At 43.9% G+C, this 15474-nt stretch overlaps 1 protein-coding gene across 4 annotated transcripts in view; it reads right to left on the bottom strand.

Annotated features, from left to right (window-relative positions):
* The window catches only part of NIM1K (NIM1 serine/threonine protein kinase), a 413346-nt gene that overhangs the window by 152527 nt on the left and 245345 nt on the right, over positions 1-15474 (bottom strand). For all 4 annotated transcript variants that reach the window (XM_069627225.1, XM_069627224.1, XM_069627223.1 and 1 more), the window contains exon 2: positions 7782-8750. In XM_069627225.1, the coding sequence (XP_069483326.1) occupies positions 7782-8082 (301 nt within the window). In that variant the 5' untranslated portion in view covers positions 8083-8750. The remainder of the gene's footprint in view (positions 1-7781; positions 8751-15474) is intronic.

The following is a 15474-nucleotide window of genomic DNA, read 5'->3' as shown; positions in this document are numbered from 1 at the left end:
CACTAACTTGTGCTGTAATTTGTAAATGTTAGTTTCGTGTATGGCAGATTTGTTTGTAAACGCATAAGTCACCCAATTTGAACCTACTACATTTCAAATGCCAAATGTCCATTTACAAAGAGGGCAACAACCAGTAACTTAAATCATCATTAACATGTCCACTCTGTTAGGTGATTTGAGCATTACCGTCCTGTTTTGTGTGATGTTCCTCTTGCATGCGTATGAGTGTTTGTATGAGTGTTTCTAACATCATGCTTTATTGGAACTGCAGTCGGGGTTACACTTTTTCGAACTAGCTAAGTGGATTTCTGGAGTTCCAATTTATTAAGGGATTTCTGTGGTGAATGTGTGTGGATGTGTGTTGCTGCAGGTTGGCAGAATTCGGATGTCCCCAATCTTTGTTCAGTTCAAGTCAGTGTGGGCTGACGAGTAAGGTCTGTCTGATCACCTATTTTGGTGGTGCCCCACTTCATTTCCTGCCTCCTCGCGAGTTAAGTCATTCAATAGCTCATAGGTTTTTGGCCAGCTGAGTGGGTTTCAATGCACAGGCTAGCAGGCGAGACAGACCGTTGCAATTCGATGAGGAGCAAATCCGTGAGTAACATTTAGGAAATTCAGCAATTTAGGGGCAGTAAGTTGACTCACACCTAATTTTAGATCTTGCAGAGCCCTTCTTGTAAGGTTTGTAGAGCCATGTTTTCTGTTGGATCAAAAGAAAATGTTCATCTTATCTACATACAGACATTGCATTTGTTAAGATTTGCCAGTTATTTCATGCAATAAAGACAGTGGAGTCTGCGGGACGCCTTGGGACAACCCACAGATCCGCAGCTGCAGTTGTCTCTGGGGACCCAACATAGCTTTGTTTTGTTGTGCTCGCCATGAGAGTAATGTTTCAATCCATGCAAGGGATGACACAAATTAGCTGAGTGGATGGCATGGTCATCCAGGAGTACCAAGTAGGCTACATTGGTAGTGGTCTCTGTTAAATTCTGCATTATATGTCTTTACAAATGGCACAGGTGATTCTTGGCTCCCACTTTTCTGCACCCTGACTATCATTGAGCAATTGATTCTCGTAAATGTGGCACCCTCTTCTGCTACGTTTTATATACAGGGAACATTGGTTAGGGGGCAGCCTTCCCCTACAGGTGTTAATTCAGACGTAGGTTTTTCAAGGATGGATATGACTAATGATTGTTGAGGATGTTTTTGATGGTCACATATGAATTAGGGTCCAATTCTTTTTTGCATATCACTTGCATAGGTTTCAGCTCAGTGATCTCAGCTCCTTGAATATATTTTGGACTTTTAGATCAAAGAAAATGTGTATGTCATTTTAGAATACCTGTGTTATGTGGCTATTGTCGGCTAGGTCCCTTGACATAACTGCAGCAACACAAAGTGAGTTTTTAATGGTTTTGTGTCATCTACAGAATACAGAATAATCTTACAGCGTGATATGGATATTGTAAGCCTGTATGTAGACATTGAGACTAGAGCCCCTTTATTTACATGCCCCACTCTTCTGTTCTGCATTAGATGTGTGTTGACTCCCTTGGTTTTGTGAGTTTTCTGAGATGGATGGAGCAAAGCGGTAAGGGATGAAAGAATACACCCTTTAACAATTGGTAGTAGAGAGTTTCTTCTGGTTCTCTCTGCCCCATTCACCAAATGGCGTGGCTACAAGAGTGCAACAAAAGAGCTGGTGCAGGGGATGTGGCCAGCCAGAGAAGCCATGTGGATGCTTCCTCTGCGAGCTCTGTGAACCTGTAGCCTAACGAAGCCTCAGCCGCCACTGGATGGGAGACTGAGTGCGGTCCCCTTCGGTGAAGGCCCTGCAATCCGTTTGGAAACCCTTGGAGCGTGTTTGGTCAGTTGGGAATCCTGAAATCGCTAACGGTGTCAGATCACTCCTCATTCGGGAGAGGATCAAAGATGGCACCTATGAAATGGAGCACCCGAGACCGAAGGCATGGAGTTTGCCAAACAAAGGACAAAAGAAGGAAATGACAGATCGAGCCCTGCAAATCCCAGCCCAAGAGATAATATGGGCTGACTGCTGTGCCGCCGGCTATGGGAGGGAAGGTTGCTTAGCAGAGATTCCGGCAGGGAGCAGAGGTGAATCGTAGTGATAGGGATCCTGCTGTGTAGTACGCATGAGCTTATCTAGACCCTACTGTCGAGTGCAGGGCCCTCCATATAGGATTGCAGTGCAGAGAGACATGCACTCTTCTTCCCGAGTCAGGCACTGGAGAGGTGTGTGGGATGCACAGAGGGCTCCAAAAGGATTAACCTCTCTAATTCTTAACAGCCAATCAGGGCTCCTGCGATGTGTGATTGGTCCGGCCAGCTTCCTTTGGGGAACCTGGGAGTACTCTGCACTGGCTGGACAGGACGTGGAGCCTCAGCACTATTCCAAAATGGCCAAAGCGTGCACCAAACAGATGCGAGCACAATCAGGAGACATCAAATGTTTTATGCAGGTGCAAGAGAGCTCCAAAAAGAACTAGCAAACAGCAATGGCAAAAGTTCACTCCCCGCAGACACAGACGAATTTGATAGACCCTCCTGCCGCAAAATGGATTTACAGCTTTTGTTAATGGAGCTAAAGAAATAAATGAAAGATAACACTTCCAACCTGGATGAATCCATAGCGGATCCGGATAAATATGTGAGGGCAGCAGGAAGTAGGCTGGAAGCGGTGGAATCGACCTTTCATGACCAAGCACAGGAACAGGCGGGATTGATGGAAAGAGTAAAGTGTTTAGAGCAACGGATGGAATTCGTTCTGAAAAGAGAACGAGACGTAATAACATCCGAATACGTGGGGTCCCTAAACAAATCTGTTGAAAACATCTGGGGGAGTATGTAACTGCTCTATTCTGCCACATCCTGGAGGAGTCTGAGGATCTTGATATCGACCTGGATCGGACGCATCACATTGTTCTAAGCCACATCAGGAGACTGATCTGATCCCCATCGTCCTGACACAAGTTCATTACTTCCAACTTAAATGAAAGGATCATGAGGAAAGCCAGACTACAGGAAGTGATCTGCTTCAGAGAAGACCCTATCTTGATATTGCAAGATATTGCACAAGAGCCCCATTGGAAAAGGAAGAGCCTACGCTTGGTGATGGGTGGGCTCAGAGAGAAAAGTGTGAGATACAGATGGGCGCATCCTTGCAGGTTAATATTCGAACTTCAAGGGAAGGCATATAACATCGCCAAAGAAGAGGAAGTGGCAGGCTTGTTGGATCTGATGATCCCTATCCTGGGAAGTGAAGGGTCCCCAAGTAAAGAAGAAGACACATGCAGGAGAAGGGCTCCCGGAAGAGGTTGTGAAAGAAGAAAGTGCATGGGTTTGGGAGGGGTTGGTGGAGATGGATGAAGCCAGGTCAGAACCTGAATATGTAGGTAAGCTGTGGAATGCCGTGTTGGTCTTGATTAGACCTATTTGTGAAGGGGTTGCAGTGTTTCTTAGGAGGAGTTGGGGGTCTCTAACCGGCAACTGGCACCATCGCGAGTAAACAATGTTACTAAGGACTCCTGGAATGGCTTTATGGATGATCGTTATGCCTATTTTGTGAGGGATTATTCCAGTCGAGGTGCAGAGGTTGGGTGGGCTTAAGGTTCAGGAATTGCCCCATGATATGAGGGAGGTTTAATATACAGATGGGGGGACAGTTATTGACAGTTTGGTTGGTTTATGTTTTGGTTTTCTGTCGACAGATGAAAGCCGATTGTGGGGAACAGGTGTTTGGCTCTGTGAGGAATTTGACCATCCACACGGGGAGTTTGCACTCGCCTGGGCTATTTTGATGTTCTTTTTCTTTTTTAAGAAATGGAATGTTGGTAGATAAACCTGCGGGAAATGTGTGGGGCTAATCCGCTCATTGATTGACCTGTTCCTGCTTACTCTTTCTCTGTTTGTCCTTCATGGGCGCTCTGAGGCCTATGTGCGTGTAGCGCTTTACAAGAATTATAAATAAATAAATAACTCTCATAGACTGGGTGAAGGAGATTGAGACAAAAAATGACAGTGGCGCTTGATGCCCAACAGGCGTTCAATAGCATGGATTGGTGATTTTTAGCCTGTGCATTCGACACTTTTGGAGCAGGCCCTAAATTCAAAGACATAAGTTTTGGCCAACTTTCAAATCCACAAGAATTAATATCAACAGGGAACTTACACCCCTTATGAACATTTTGAGAGGCAACCGCCAGGGATGCCAGTTATCACCTTTGGTATGTGTGTTGGCTATGGAGCCTCTGGCCTGCCTTTTTAGGAGAAATGAGAACATATTGGGAGTAACGAGCTTGGGAGTAGAACATAAGATTGCTCTATATGCAGACACTATGCTGCTGTTCTTGAAAGATACAGTAAGGAGGCTAACTTTAGCATTCAAACTGTTGCTGCAATTGCGCGCAGAGTCAGGATTTTGTATAAACTATAAGAAATCTAAGGGGCTTAATTAGAATGAGAAACACGTCTTGGTGGAAGATTTGATTCGGCAATACCTTCTAATGTGGGGAAAAGGGATATGTTTTCTTGGGGTTAATCTGTCCTCGTTTTATGAGGGCCTTTAACCTCCCGGACCTTTTGAACTTGATAATCGAGGATCTAATGATACAGTACTTACAAGAATTGTCCTGGCTGGCGAGAGTGGGCACAATAAAAATGGCTCTGCTACCAAGAGCGCTATATATGTGTTCCATGCCTCCCAATAATAATTCCAATGAAGATGATCCAACGACTACAAGGGGAAATGTTTCAGTTCATATGGGACAAGAGATTGCCCAGAATTGCAAAAGAGATTCTGACAAGGGGCCCCTCTGTTAGGAGAGTTGGGGATTCCAGATATTAAGAGATACCAGTGAGCCACCCAAATTGCAACCATGCTTGAATGGACATTGGAACAGGGCGTTAATATATGGAAGGACATGGAACAGAGAGTCACGTCTATCCCCTTGTACAAACCCCCCTTCTTGGGAGGGATTGGCAGGCATGCTGGAGGGCGACTCTTCGCATCTACAGCATGCTCATTAACATATTGGTATAGTGCCTTATGAGCTTTACGCATGCCAGCCAGGCCTGGGACCCTTTTCACCACTTACCCATAGTCCTGTTTTCGGAGTGATTCGGCTTGCAGACCAATAACATTCGAAGACTGTAAACTGGGATTTCCCGCCGGCGGTAATCGCGCAGAAAATCGGCAAATTTGCCACGGATTTCCCCCCAGCTCAGAGCTGGGGGGAAATCCGTCAAAGCCATGATCTGGCTACTGCCACATTTAAGGGTTACCGCCAGACTCGTGATGAGGCCAATTGGATAATGAAAATATAAAGCTTATAAAATAAAAAGTGCTGGTGCAGGTATCAGACAGCACTTCTTTCATCTGGGTCATAGCTGTTGCATCCATTGATCACCCGAGGAGGATGGGACTGGCAGCCTAGGGAGTTGGGGGCTAGGGGGAGAAACTAGATACATTTAGTATCTGCGGCATTCCAGAGCAAAGGGGTTATATGTCCTTTTCATGTCAGGGATGGTGCATACATTATTTGAACACCAGGCTTGTTAACTATCATTGAACTAAGAACCTCAAAGAGTGCCCATTTCTGTAGTCGGCCACTCTAGTTTGCTACTCTCAGGTCTTGTAGTGCAAGGAACTGGTACGGTGCCACCATGAACGAGACCGTTGTTCTGGCTGCTTAACAATCGAAACCTCTATTTATTAACTGCTTCCCGTCATCTTCTTTCTCCCTGCACTGTTACAGCAATGCAGCTCGTGGCTTGGCTGGGGATTCAGGAGGGGAAAGGAGAAACGTAGAGGAAAGATAGATGTTGTGTTTCCATGGGAACCAGGTAAGTGACTCACGTGTTTTAAACCTCACTAAGTCCTGTATTTCCCTGCATAAAGAATAGGTGATAAAAAAGATTATTTTACATGATGATGTGCATTTTCTTATAATTGCAGGTATATTGTAATGTATCCCTTTCTAACTCAATAATGTTGTGTCAAAAATAATCATTGGGATGCTTTACTTTTTACGTTAAGAAGAATTCAGTTTGTAATGCCACCAAAATCTCACGTAGATAAGGGATTATTGACACGAGATTATTTAAAAAAATCAATGCATGATCCCCAGGGAAATATGCAAACACGTGATCTACTGCATATTGCCTACATGAAGCATGTAAACACATTGCTTCGTGTGAAATCAAAGCTTTTCTTGGAAAACAAATCACAACATAGAATTGTTTATCTGCAGTCTTTCTTGTCCGCCTCTCCCAATTCTTTTTTGCCCTGTATTTTTGTTTTCATTAAATAACAATAATTAGCACCCGGGGCAGGTGGAGCAGCCAAGCAGCTTCTGTTGATCGTGGGCTGAAACCGCTAAAATCAGCCCGCGTTTCATGGAACCCGCAGGCTACTTCTCCCGCCCTGCACCACCATCTTCTCACCACTCACACACCGCAGCTTCTCTCCATCTCCCGTTGCTGGCCCCCACGGAAATGGAAGATGGGCTCTGTTAGCCGGCCTCGCTTTCCATCTCTGTGGCAGCCATCTTGGAACAGTATTCTCTATGAATGAACGAGACGCTGTGAGGTGTTCTGTTTAATCATACAAAAGACACCACTATCAGCACCCTGGATTGGCAACCCGGGGTGCTAATGCCGTTAGTAATCTGCTCCATGGGCTAATCCGGGGGTAACATCCCAGTGCCCTTGTTAAATGCCCTTGCTTTGCTCGGGCCTTTAACTCGGATTGCCGGACCGTTACCTGCCAAGGTATAGCCCATGGAATGGGTTACTAACGCCATATTGTTTGTGAGAGATCCATGATCGATTCTGAATTCTCCAGCTTCCCTTTTTTCCAATGTTTAATGGCGCAAATCAATGGTATTGAATGTATCATCCTCAGAGTACAGAATTTCTGAGGGCATTCAAACCAGTGACTGCAGGGGGCACGCAGATTTTTTGCAAACAGATTTAAGAAGTGACGCTTTACTCGCTGAGTTGCCCTGCAAGTACTGCTGCTCCTGCCTAACTCTCATGAAATTCAAACATTTTCAACTCTTATGCCGCTCCTGTAGTATTTCCCCAACTCTTAAAAAGAAAGAGCAGTCGTCATTATTTTAGAGGTCTGATATGTTGCAGACTGTGCCACAAGGCACAGGATAGCACTTTGCAGGGAATCATTCCAGCGGCAAGAGGGCCCATCTCAAGCATGGCAGTATTATGTGTGAGATTGGGTTTGGCGTTTCAGGCTAAAATCAAATCAAACATACGAAGAAGTGATTGATCATGCAGGTGTGGCGACATGCAATTGGGAGAGCATACTGAACACTTGCCTTTTGCAAATTTACATGACGCATATATACAGTTCTAGGTACGGACCAATGAAGTGATTTGCCCAAAACGCAAGAGTTTGCTCAATGTCCTAAACTGGGATTAGAACCCAAGTCTACTAATTCGAAGTCATAGAGGGCAGTGCCGTGTTTTTGTTTGGGGACAAAAAAGATATTGGCCTCGTACAAATAGTACGCGATAAAGGTTCTAAAAGGCTAAATTACTACGTGGCTTAGGGCCTAACTCACGGAACGTTTTCCTATGGGATTGCGCCATTATAAAACGCGTCTGTGAATCAGGCCCTAAACGTCTGGGGTGGATGGGGACCATGAGGAACACACTTGGAGACCCCTGTCATAAAATCATTGATTGGACACCCTTTTAGTGATGACAAGAACATATAGCAAAAAAGAAACCACACCTACCTTTGGTTAGAGAATGAATTCCAAGCTTCACGTGGGAGAAGTTGCCGCTCCCTATTTCCCCTCTAACTCGGTAAAAGCCAATTCGCTTTCCCAGAGTGAGCTCCTTCACCACCTTCTCATCCTGTGACATGTCCTGACTCAGTTTCTCGAAGGGTGTCAGGCGTCGCTGTTTGCCGTCCTCATCTTCGCCATAGCTCTCAGTTCGCCCATAGTCCTCCAGGCTATCTTGCCGGTGCCAGCGGGCATAACGCTGATGGCCTAACCCCCCTCCATTCATATACACCGCAGTCATAGTCCACATTGGGGATTCCGAGGTAGGGCGCCACGTGCAGAACGTAAACAGCGAGCGTCACGGGGCCCGAGAGTGCCTGATGATAGTCCACAAGTCACTTCAGGGGTAAATGGGAAACAACATACGACAGTGTACTGTAGAACACCTCCAGCGGAGGCCCATGCCAGTCACTGAGAACCAAAATCATGCCCATGGAATATTGGCCATCAGGCTTGTATTTGTAGGAAATAGAATATGTGTGTATTAAGAACATAAACAGTGCGAATAGTTCAAAGGTACATCCAGTACACATGTCCTAATGCTTTTTTGTTATATTGGGGACGCTCTCTGGACTTCTGTCCTCAGGGGAGAGTTGACAGAACACCCCTCCATTCAGGTCTCAGTGCAACTGTCCGCGTGTTATTTCGCTGCAAACTCCATGCTCCAGCCTGTGTGGCTTGGGATCTGCGTGAGTGCCCCACTTCCGGTTTACCGATCCAGCCGCTGGTGGCCTCTCTCTCCCACCGATCATCCCCATCCTCCCGGCGCTGCTGTCAGGGTTCGCTGCCGAAGGCTGCTGAACCGGGCACCAGGGAACAGCAAAGTTTAGACCGCCCACTGGCAAAGAACGGGATTACGCGCCTGCTGTGTCACTCTGGGCTGCCTTCCTGAAATCTGGCCTTTGACCCTTGGTTCGCCTGAAGAGACAGAAAAAGATAGTCATTGACCTTTTATTGAAACTGCAAAATGTACAGATAAACGTGGCGCCTTTTTAGAAAGTTAATATGTATTTAACCATCATCAGATGCAGTAACAACACGTGAACATTGCTAGATAGCTCGCGCCCACCATGTGTCAATAGCATTCCACTGTCCTTACACAAACGATACACTGAGCCACTGTCATGGTCGCCCAAGCACAACGCAATAGTCCCCCAGCCTCTTTGTGAGATCACCCTAAACCAGTGGTGTTAAACTCAGTCAAACCCAGGGCCAGTTTGCATTCAAAAAAACTTCTGGCAGGTGGAAAAATCTGGCCTAGATAAAAATGAAAAGCCCAATTAACTATTTTATTGTGTGATTAAATGTAATGGATTGTTTTTATGAAAGGTTTGAAATAAACCAACCATATTAAAAAAATAAAAATTTCAAAGCCCAATAACAATAGAGGCGGATGTATTTTTAAAGTGGTGGGGGGTAAAAGTGTCCCCAACTTTATTATGAGTAAGCATGAAACATCCAAGGATGGTAGGGTGACCAGATGTCCCAGTTTTTCCGGGATAGTCTGGGGAAATCACCCTCCGTCCCGGGGTCCCGGGAGTTTTTTCATTTTAGAAACCCCATCCGGGGTTCGCATGGTTGGGTGACTACGGTAATTAAAATTGTAACTATTTTTCACAACACTTACATATTTTTGAAGTTAGAGGATTGGCTTGAACCCCCAACCTTTCAGGTACAAGTCACAACACTTACTGAGCCACAGAAGCCGGCTTGGAAAAGATTGATAAGCAAGCCATGTAATATCAATTGGAGCAAACACGTATTTTGAATTAATATGCCAAGATACACAGACAAAATTGCAAAAATGAAATCATATGCAGTTTATAGAAAGGAGAAGTGCTTGAAATATGATTTGGTGGTGGTTGTGGGGGCTTGTTGGGGGAGGGCGGTAATTGGTGGGCTGCGATGGGGTAGTCCCTCTTTTATGTTGTTGGTCATCCCGGTTTTTCGTTTTGGAAATCTGGTCACCCTAAAGAAGGGCATTCTCTGCACTCGACCATCCTCCCATCCCCCAAGAACATTTTCAAATAAAGTGTTCCAATGCTCATTTTTCAACACATATTTTAAGAGACATTGGAAGGAATAAAACATGATTTGCAAGCATTTCAACACTACACAACACATTTCAACACTACACAAGAGCATTTCAATGAAGCCAATTATGGTACGTCTTCAGATTGTGGGACCATCGAAGCAATGGATGCACAGTAAACAAATGTATATTGTAGAAGGTTTTCCCATTGAAATGCAGTTTTGTCACATGCCAGGACATTAACAGGATAATGGAACAAAAGCAGGCCTTTTATACGGCCTACATTCCGATTATTTGAAATGTTACTTTTCAGAAAATGGTAGTTAAAACGGTGCAGGATATGTATGACTTGCAAAAGACAAAACATGGAAATAGGGTCTTAGTGCTGCATGCTACAACCAGAGCTCAAAATTCATATCAATGGGGATAGGAACTGCAGTGTTTGCAAGTTAAATTAAAAAAGGCAAATCATTGCCATCAAAAACATTAGACGAATGCTACATCCATGTAATTTCGAAATTGGGCAAACACATTATTTAATAAATGTGCCATGCCTTCAGTCAAAGTTGAATTTTATCACTACAAGTAAAAGGAGTCCTACATTTAAATTGTGGTAGCCCACATGAAATTAGAAGAATCATGATTTTACAAGTTGCGCCTGGTAGGGACACACATTCATAACTTTGGAAAACCTGTCTTTAAGTGCATAACAAGCGTGTTTGAGAGTGGTGCATCCTAATAGTATGTATCTCTGGTGTTTAATTCACTAAAAATACAAAGAAATGCGGCTACCAGTGTGATTAATATGGTTAGCCTTGCTATATTGGCAATAAGCTGACCCTTACATATGGCAGCAGAAATCTCATCATGCATAAAGTATCTCTTAAGAACTAGCACTCATGGTATAAAGTGACCTCTATAGGTCAGGGCCATTTTGTCAGATACATGATAGCCCATTATAAGCAGATCCTGCAAAAATAAAATCATGTCAATTGCTAAACGACAGACCCATAGATTAAAGGAGGGGATGAGATAACAGATTCTCAAACCAACTCAAAAAAGTCTGATGCTGACGGTGTGTGGCTTGAGAAATTAATGAAGTAAATGGTTGAAATCTTGGCAATGTTAAAAAGTGCATTTAAATAGGCCATATAACCGGAGGAGGGGGGGCATTATCGCTATGGCAATGCCGCGAGGCCATAATTAGTGATCGGTAATGCCCCTCTCTGAGGCGATATTTCTATTAGTACCTGGCACGTCGTACTGAGGTACGAATAGCAATTTTTCTCGAGTTGAGAAACAGCGCTGTAACTGTTTCTTGACTTGAGAAAAAATGGCCACCAGGGATCGGGCAGACGAGACTACAAATAGCCCCTTCTCCCTTTCCATGGCGACCATTAAAACAGATGTAAAAAAAAGTAAACAAACAAAATGGCCACCATTGAAGGGGTGAAGGTATTACACGTAGTCACCAGGGCCTTGTTGGGCAGGTTACAAGCTCGTTGACCCTCGCCGGGTACTAATTTCCAGTGAGGCTGTTTGAAAATATTTGAAAACATGACATATGAAAACCAACTGTTCAGAAACTCACATAGGAAAACAGGTTTTTTTAGACACAGTAGCATGATATTAAATAATGTTAATATAAATTATATCATGATTGGTTTCTTAGAAGGATAACATGTTATAACTCTGGAGTTGAACATTTACACCATCCAAAGTAATCCTAATTGTTTCACTAAAAAAGAGGATAGTTAATCAGATAATTTATAAACATGTGTGGCAATTAGAAAATAGATTAATATAACTAGAATTATTTAATTCCAGTGTAAGCCCAAATGACATCATTACAGGGGTGTGGTGGAACCCTAGTCTTCACTAAAACATTTGGAAAGTCCTTGGAGGAACCTTGTCCCATGAGAGGCAGAGGGTGTTTTCTTTCTTTTCAATAAGAGCTGAGCTAGTGATAGCACTGTTACAGTGGGGAGTCTGCAGTCCATACAAGGCCCATCACAGAAGATTTAGGGGAGAACCACCTAAAAATTGGGAGCCAACTGGATTGATTGTAGATAGCGTTGATATTGGACAAAGCGCATTTTATTGAATACGAGGCCTTATCCAGGGGGCTGATTGAAGAAAGGATCACAGAGCAAGACAGAGTGCCCAGACTGAAAGGCACTGGAAGCCATGTCATGGGACAGATGCGTAAAGAGGGAGACATGTATCTGGTGGCAGCTGGTGGTCCTTGACTGTCTGCCTGAATAAGAGAGAGACATAACCTTTCATAGAATTTAAAAGTGTATTTTGGGGGACCCCATCTAAATGACATATCACTGTGCATGGGACTGTAACACAAGGTGTGTACCATTGTGAATACAAATAAAATTGAAAGCCTCTTGCATAAGCATTCTTCTGGTTCAGGTGTAAATGGACGTTAGAAGATCTGATACCTTGTGAGTACCATGGTCAATAAACATAAATTAACCTTTCTTTCCTGAATCAGATGACATGGGGTTTATGCTGTTAAGAGGCGGTCTTAGTCATTGAAAACACAGATTGAATTAGGTTCGTTATCACCCCATCCAATTAACAGATGATTTTGTGAAAACTACTGATTCAAAACTTGACAATTAGTCCAACATTTAGAACACACATAGAAGGGTAATTGATTCAGTGAATAGGAATCCACAACATTTACTGATGAGTATCCATACAAATATACGCCATAGCGGTGTGTAGTAACATTTTGAAAGTTGCATTTTACTGAAGTTTTATTCTGAACACAGACTCGCCTAAGTGGTGGGTGCTTGCTCAGAATAAGGGAAGCCTTACAAGACACTGGAATTAATAAGATAGTGATTATCTGTCTAAAGAAGCCTTGTTCTCATCTCTTCTGCAGTATGGGTGCCTGAGTGATTAAAATAACCAAAATACATTGTGATGTTTGCTTGTATAAAGGACTAGTGACTATTGAGTTGTCTTATATTCAGTATTTATCGATTTGTGACTCAGTTGCGCTCACTTGTAATAAGTGGGGAGTCATCTGTCACAATATTTCATCACCTGAAACATTTGAAATAAAATCAATAGTTATTTGAAATTGAGCTGTCTTCAGTTGATAGCAAACACATTCAGGCTATACCGTCCTCAGAAATTGGTTTTCTGGAGGATTTTCAAACCTTAAGGATCTCTCTTTTTTTGTATTAAGTCCATTACATGTCAATAGGAGGTTAAAGTCTGGGACAAAACCCTCAGAATCACCAACATCAGGTCCCAGAATATCACACAGCCACATCCAGGGCCGTCCAGTCAAGAACCTTCCTCTAAACAATCACCCATTCAATCACACTCCCAGAGCAAATGAACATGAGCACCCACACTCTTTCTGACTACTCAGAGGACTTTAGACAAACACATCTTCTCACCAGGGACCAATTAAGCCAATGAACATGTTTCTGCTGATGCTATTTAAGGTCCAGGTCCTCTTTCATGCATTTCACAGTAAAAAAATCTACGCCAAATTGTCTCACCGATTAGACCAGCAGGCTCCCGCTCCTAGCCTTGTTTATATAAACAAGCCTCAAACACACCAGGGCTCTTCTCCCCCAGCATGTTGCACAACGTTGAGGAGGTAAGAGTGGGAATGAAGCTAAAAGCATATAAAGGCTGCACCTCATAAACCCCAGTGCGCTAACTTACAGGGAACCCGTTGGAACAAATCAGACCATTCATCATACCTGCCAAGTTCACAATGGCTTTGATAATTTGTACTTGTATTTTACTGAATTTATATAGCACTTTAATCCAAAGTGCTTCTAATACTTAAATCGTGAAAAGGCAAAGGAAAGCAGGGAACCATTCAGTCAGACATCACTGATTTTGAGAAGATCACGATTGAGATCTACAAAGTGGGGTTCACCCACAGTGATTTCTCCTGGTGTAGCAGGTAAGTTTCCCCATGTCTAGGACGCAGACATCCAATCTTGGAGACACCTCAAGTAGAACGCCTTATGATAACATAGCACAGGAGGAAAGCCAAAGCCTCGCTCATCAACAACTTTTTGAAGAATCTCCACTCATGTTTTCTCCCTTTTTAGGAAAGGGAAGCTGCATCATGTTACAAACTTGCAGCACTTTTGGGAGAAGTGTCATGTTAATGCTTTGTATTTTGTCACCTGTAAACTACAACTTGCCCCATTTCCTGTGGTTGAAGGTGTGGGTTTTTTGCTTGCATTGACACCCATAGTATCTCTTAACCCTTGCCTGGTATATGAAAAACTCACTCGCCAATTTAATTTCCAGTTCCCTAAACACAGCCCTATGGCAAGAGAAAGATAATGGAACGACCTCTGCAGGCAATAACTCCAATTGTGACAATGCCAGTGCAAATGGCGATGAGAGCAGGGCCAGTTCATCTGCATACAACTGAACCTTCGAGGCATAATCTTTGTATCTTGCACTGGGGATAACCTTGTGGCCATGCATTGCTGTAGTCAAGGGTTGCACGGACAGATTAAATAGCTACGAGGAAAAGGGAAATTCCTGGCGAGTGACCATCCCCCGACTGACCACAACACATGCAGAGCAGCAAGCATGCTAGTCAGTGAACAGTGGAATAAAAAGAGAGCCAAAGTGTAACCTAGAGTACATGCAAGAAAGTTATAATCTCACCTGGTCGAATGCTTTTACTGAGTCGTTGCTGTTCAAAGCACAAGGACAGAAATCAGTCTTGTGGAGATGAATTATGTCAAGCAGTTCCCACATATTAACATGCCTTTTCATAAAAACGAACTTGGATGTGACGAGTCTGCTTCAGCTTAGGGAAGCCAGCCTCAATGCAAACATTTTCGACTAGAGTTTCATATCTGCACTGAGCAACTAAATTGAGCAGAAGTTTGGGAAACAGGTGGGGATCAGCATCATGACAGCTTCATACATGGTGTGAGGAATTGCACCCGCTTGGTATATTGCATTTAAAAGTTTCTTCAATGCTGGAAATAGCACACGACCAAACTTGTTGTAAAAGTCAATTGGCAGCCCATCTATACAAGGACACTTGTTGGGCCTCATCACTTTCTACGCTACACCTATTTCTTCTATAGGTATAAAATGGTTGCAGCTGGACTCTTGTTTCTTCTACATTGGACTGTCCCCAAAATGCTACTCGACCATGCTCTGAGCCTTTAAACTACACAGTAGCAGCAATGCTGCCTTTAGCACTCTTATCGAACCTGAGCCTCAAGCCGCTGCTTGCATCGATCGGACCCATTCGACACCCATCACACTTGCTGCGCTCATCGGTGCTTCGGCTAGAACAACAGCGCACATCTGCAGAAGCCTCTGAACTACTGTGTCTTCGAACAACACTGCAAGCGTTGTGCGACTTGCCAACTTTACCCAGCGGTACCCATTGTCCCAAACCAGTTCGACCATCAAACTGACCCTGGTGGACTCTTCAAACTGCACCATTCTAATGCCGCCTCAAGGCCCACAGAGCTCCGCTTTGAACCTTACTTGATACTGAAGCACCACCTCGATCAAGGTAACTCACCACACTTGAGCATGGCAAGTACATCACTGAGAAGCCCAGATAGACGCTATCACACCTCC

Source organism: Ambystoma mexicanum, chromosome 6p (assembly GCF_040938575.1).
Source record: "Ambystoma mexicanum isolate Mex_15411 chromosome 6p, UKY_AmexF1_1, whole genome shotgun sequence".
NCBI lineage: Eukaryota > Metazoa > Chordata > Amphibia > Caudata > Ambystomatidae > Ambystoma > Ambystoma mexicanum.
Note: the sequence above shows the minus strand (reverse complement) of the source record. Positions and strands in the feature narration are given on the sequence as shown.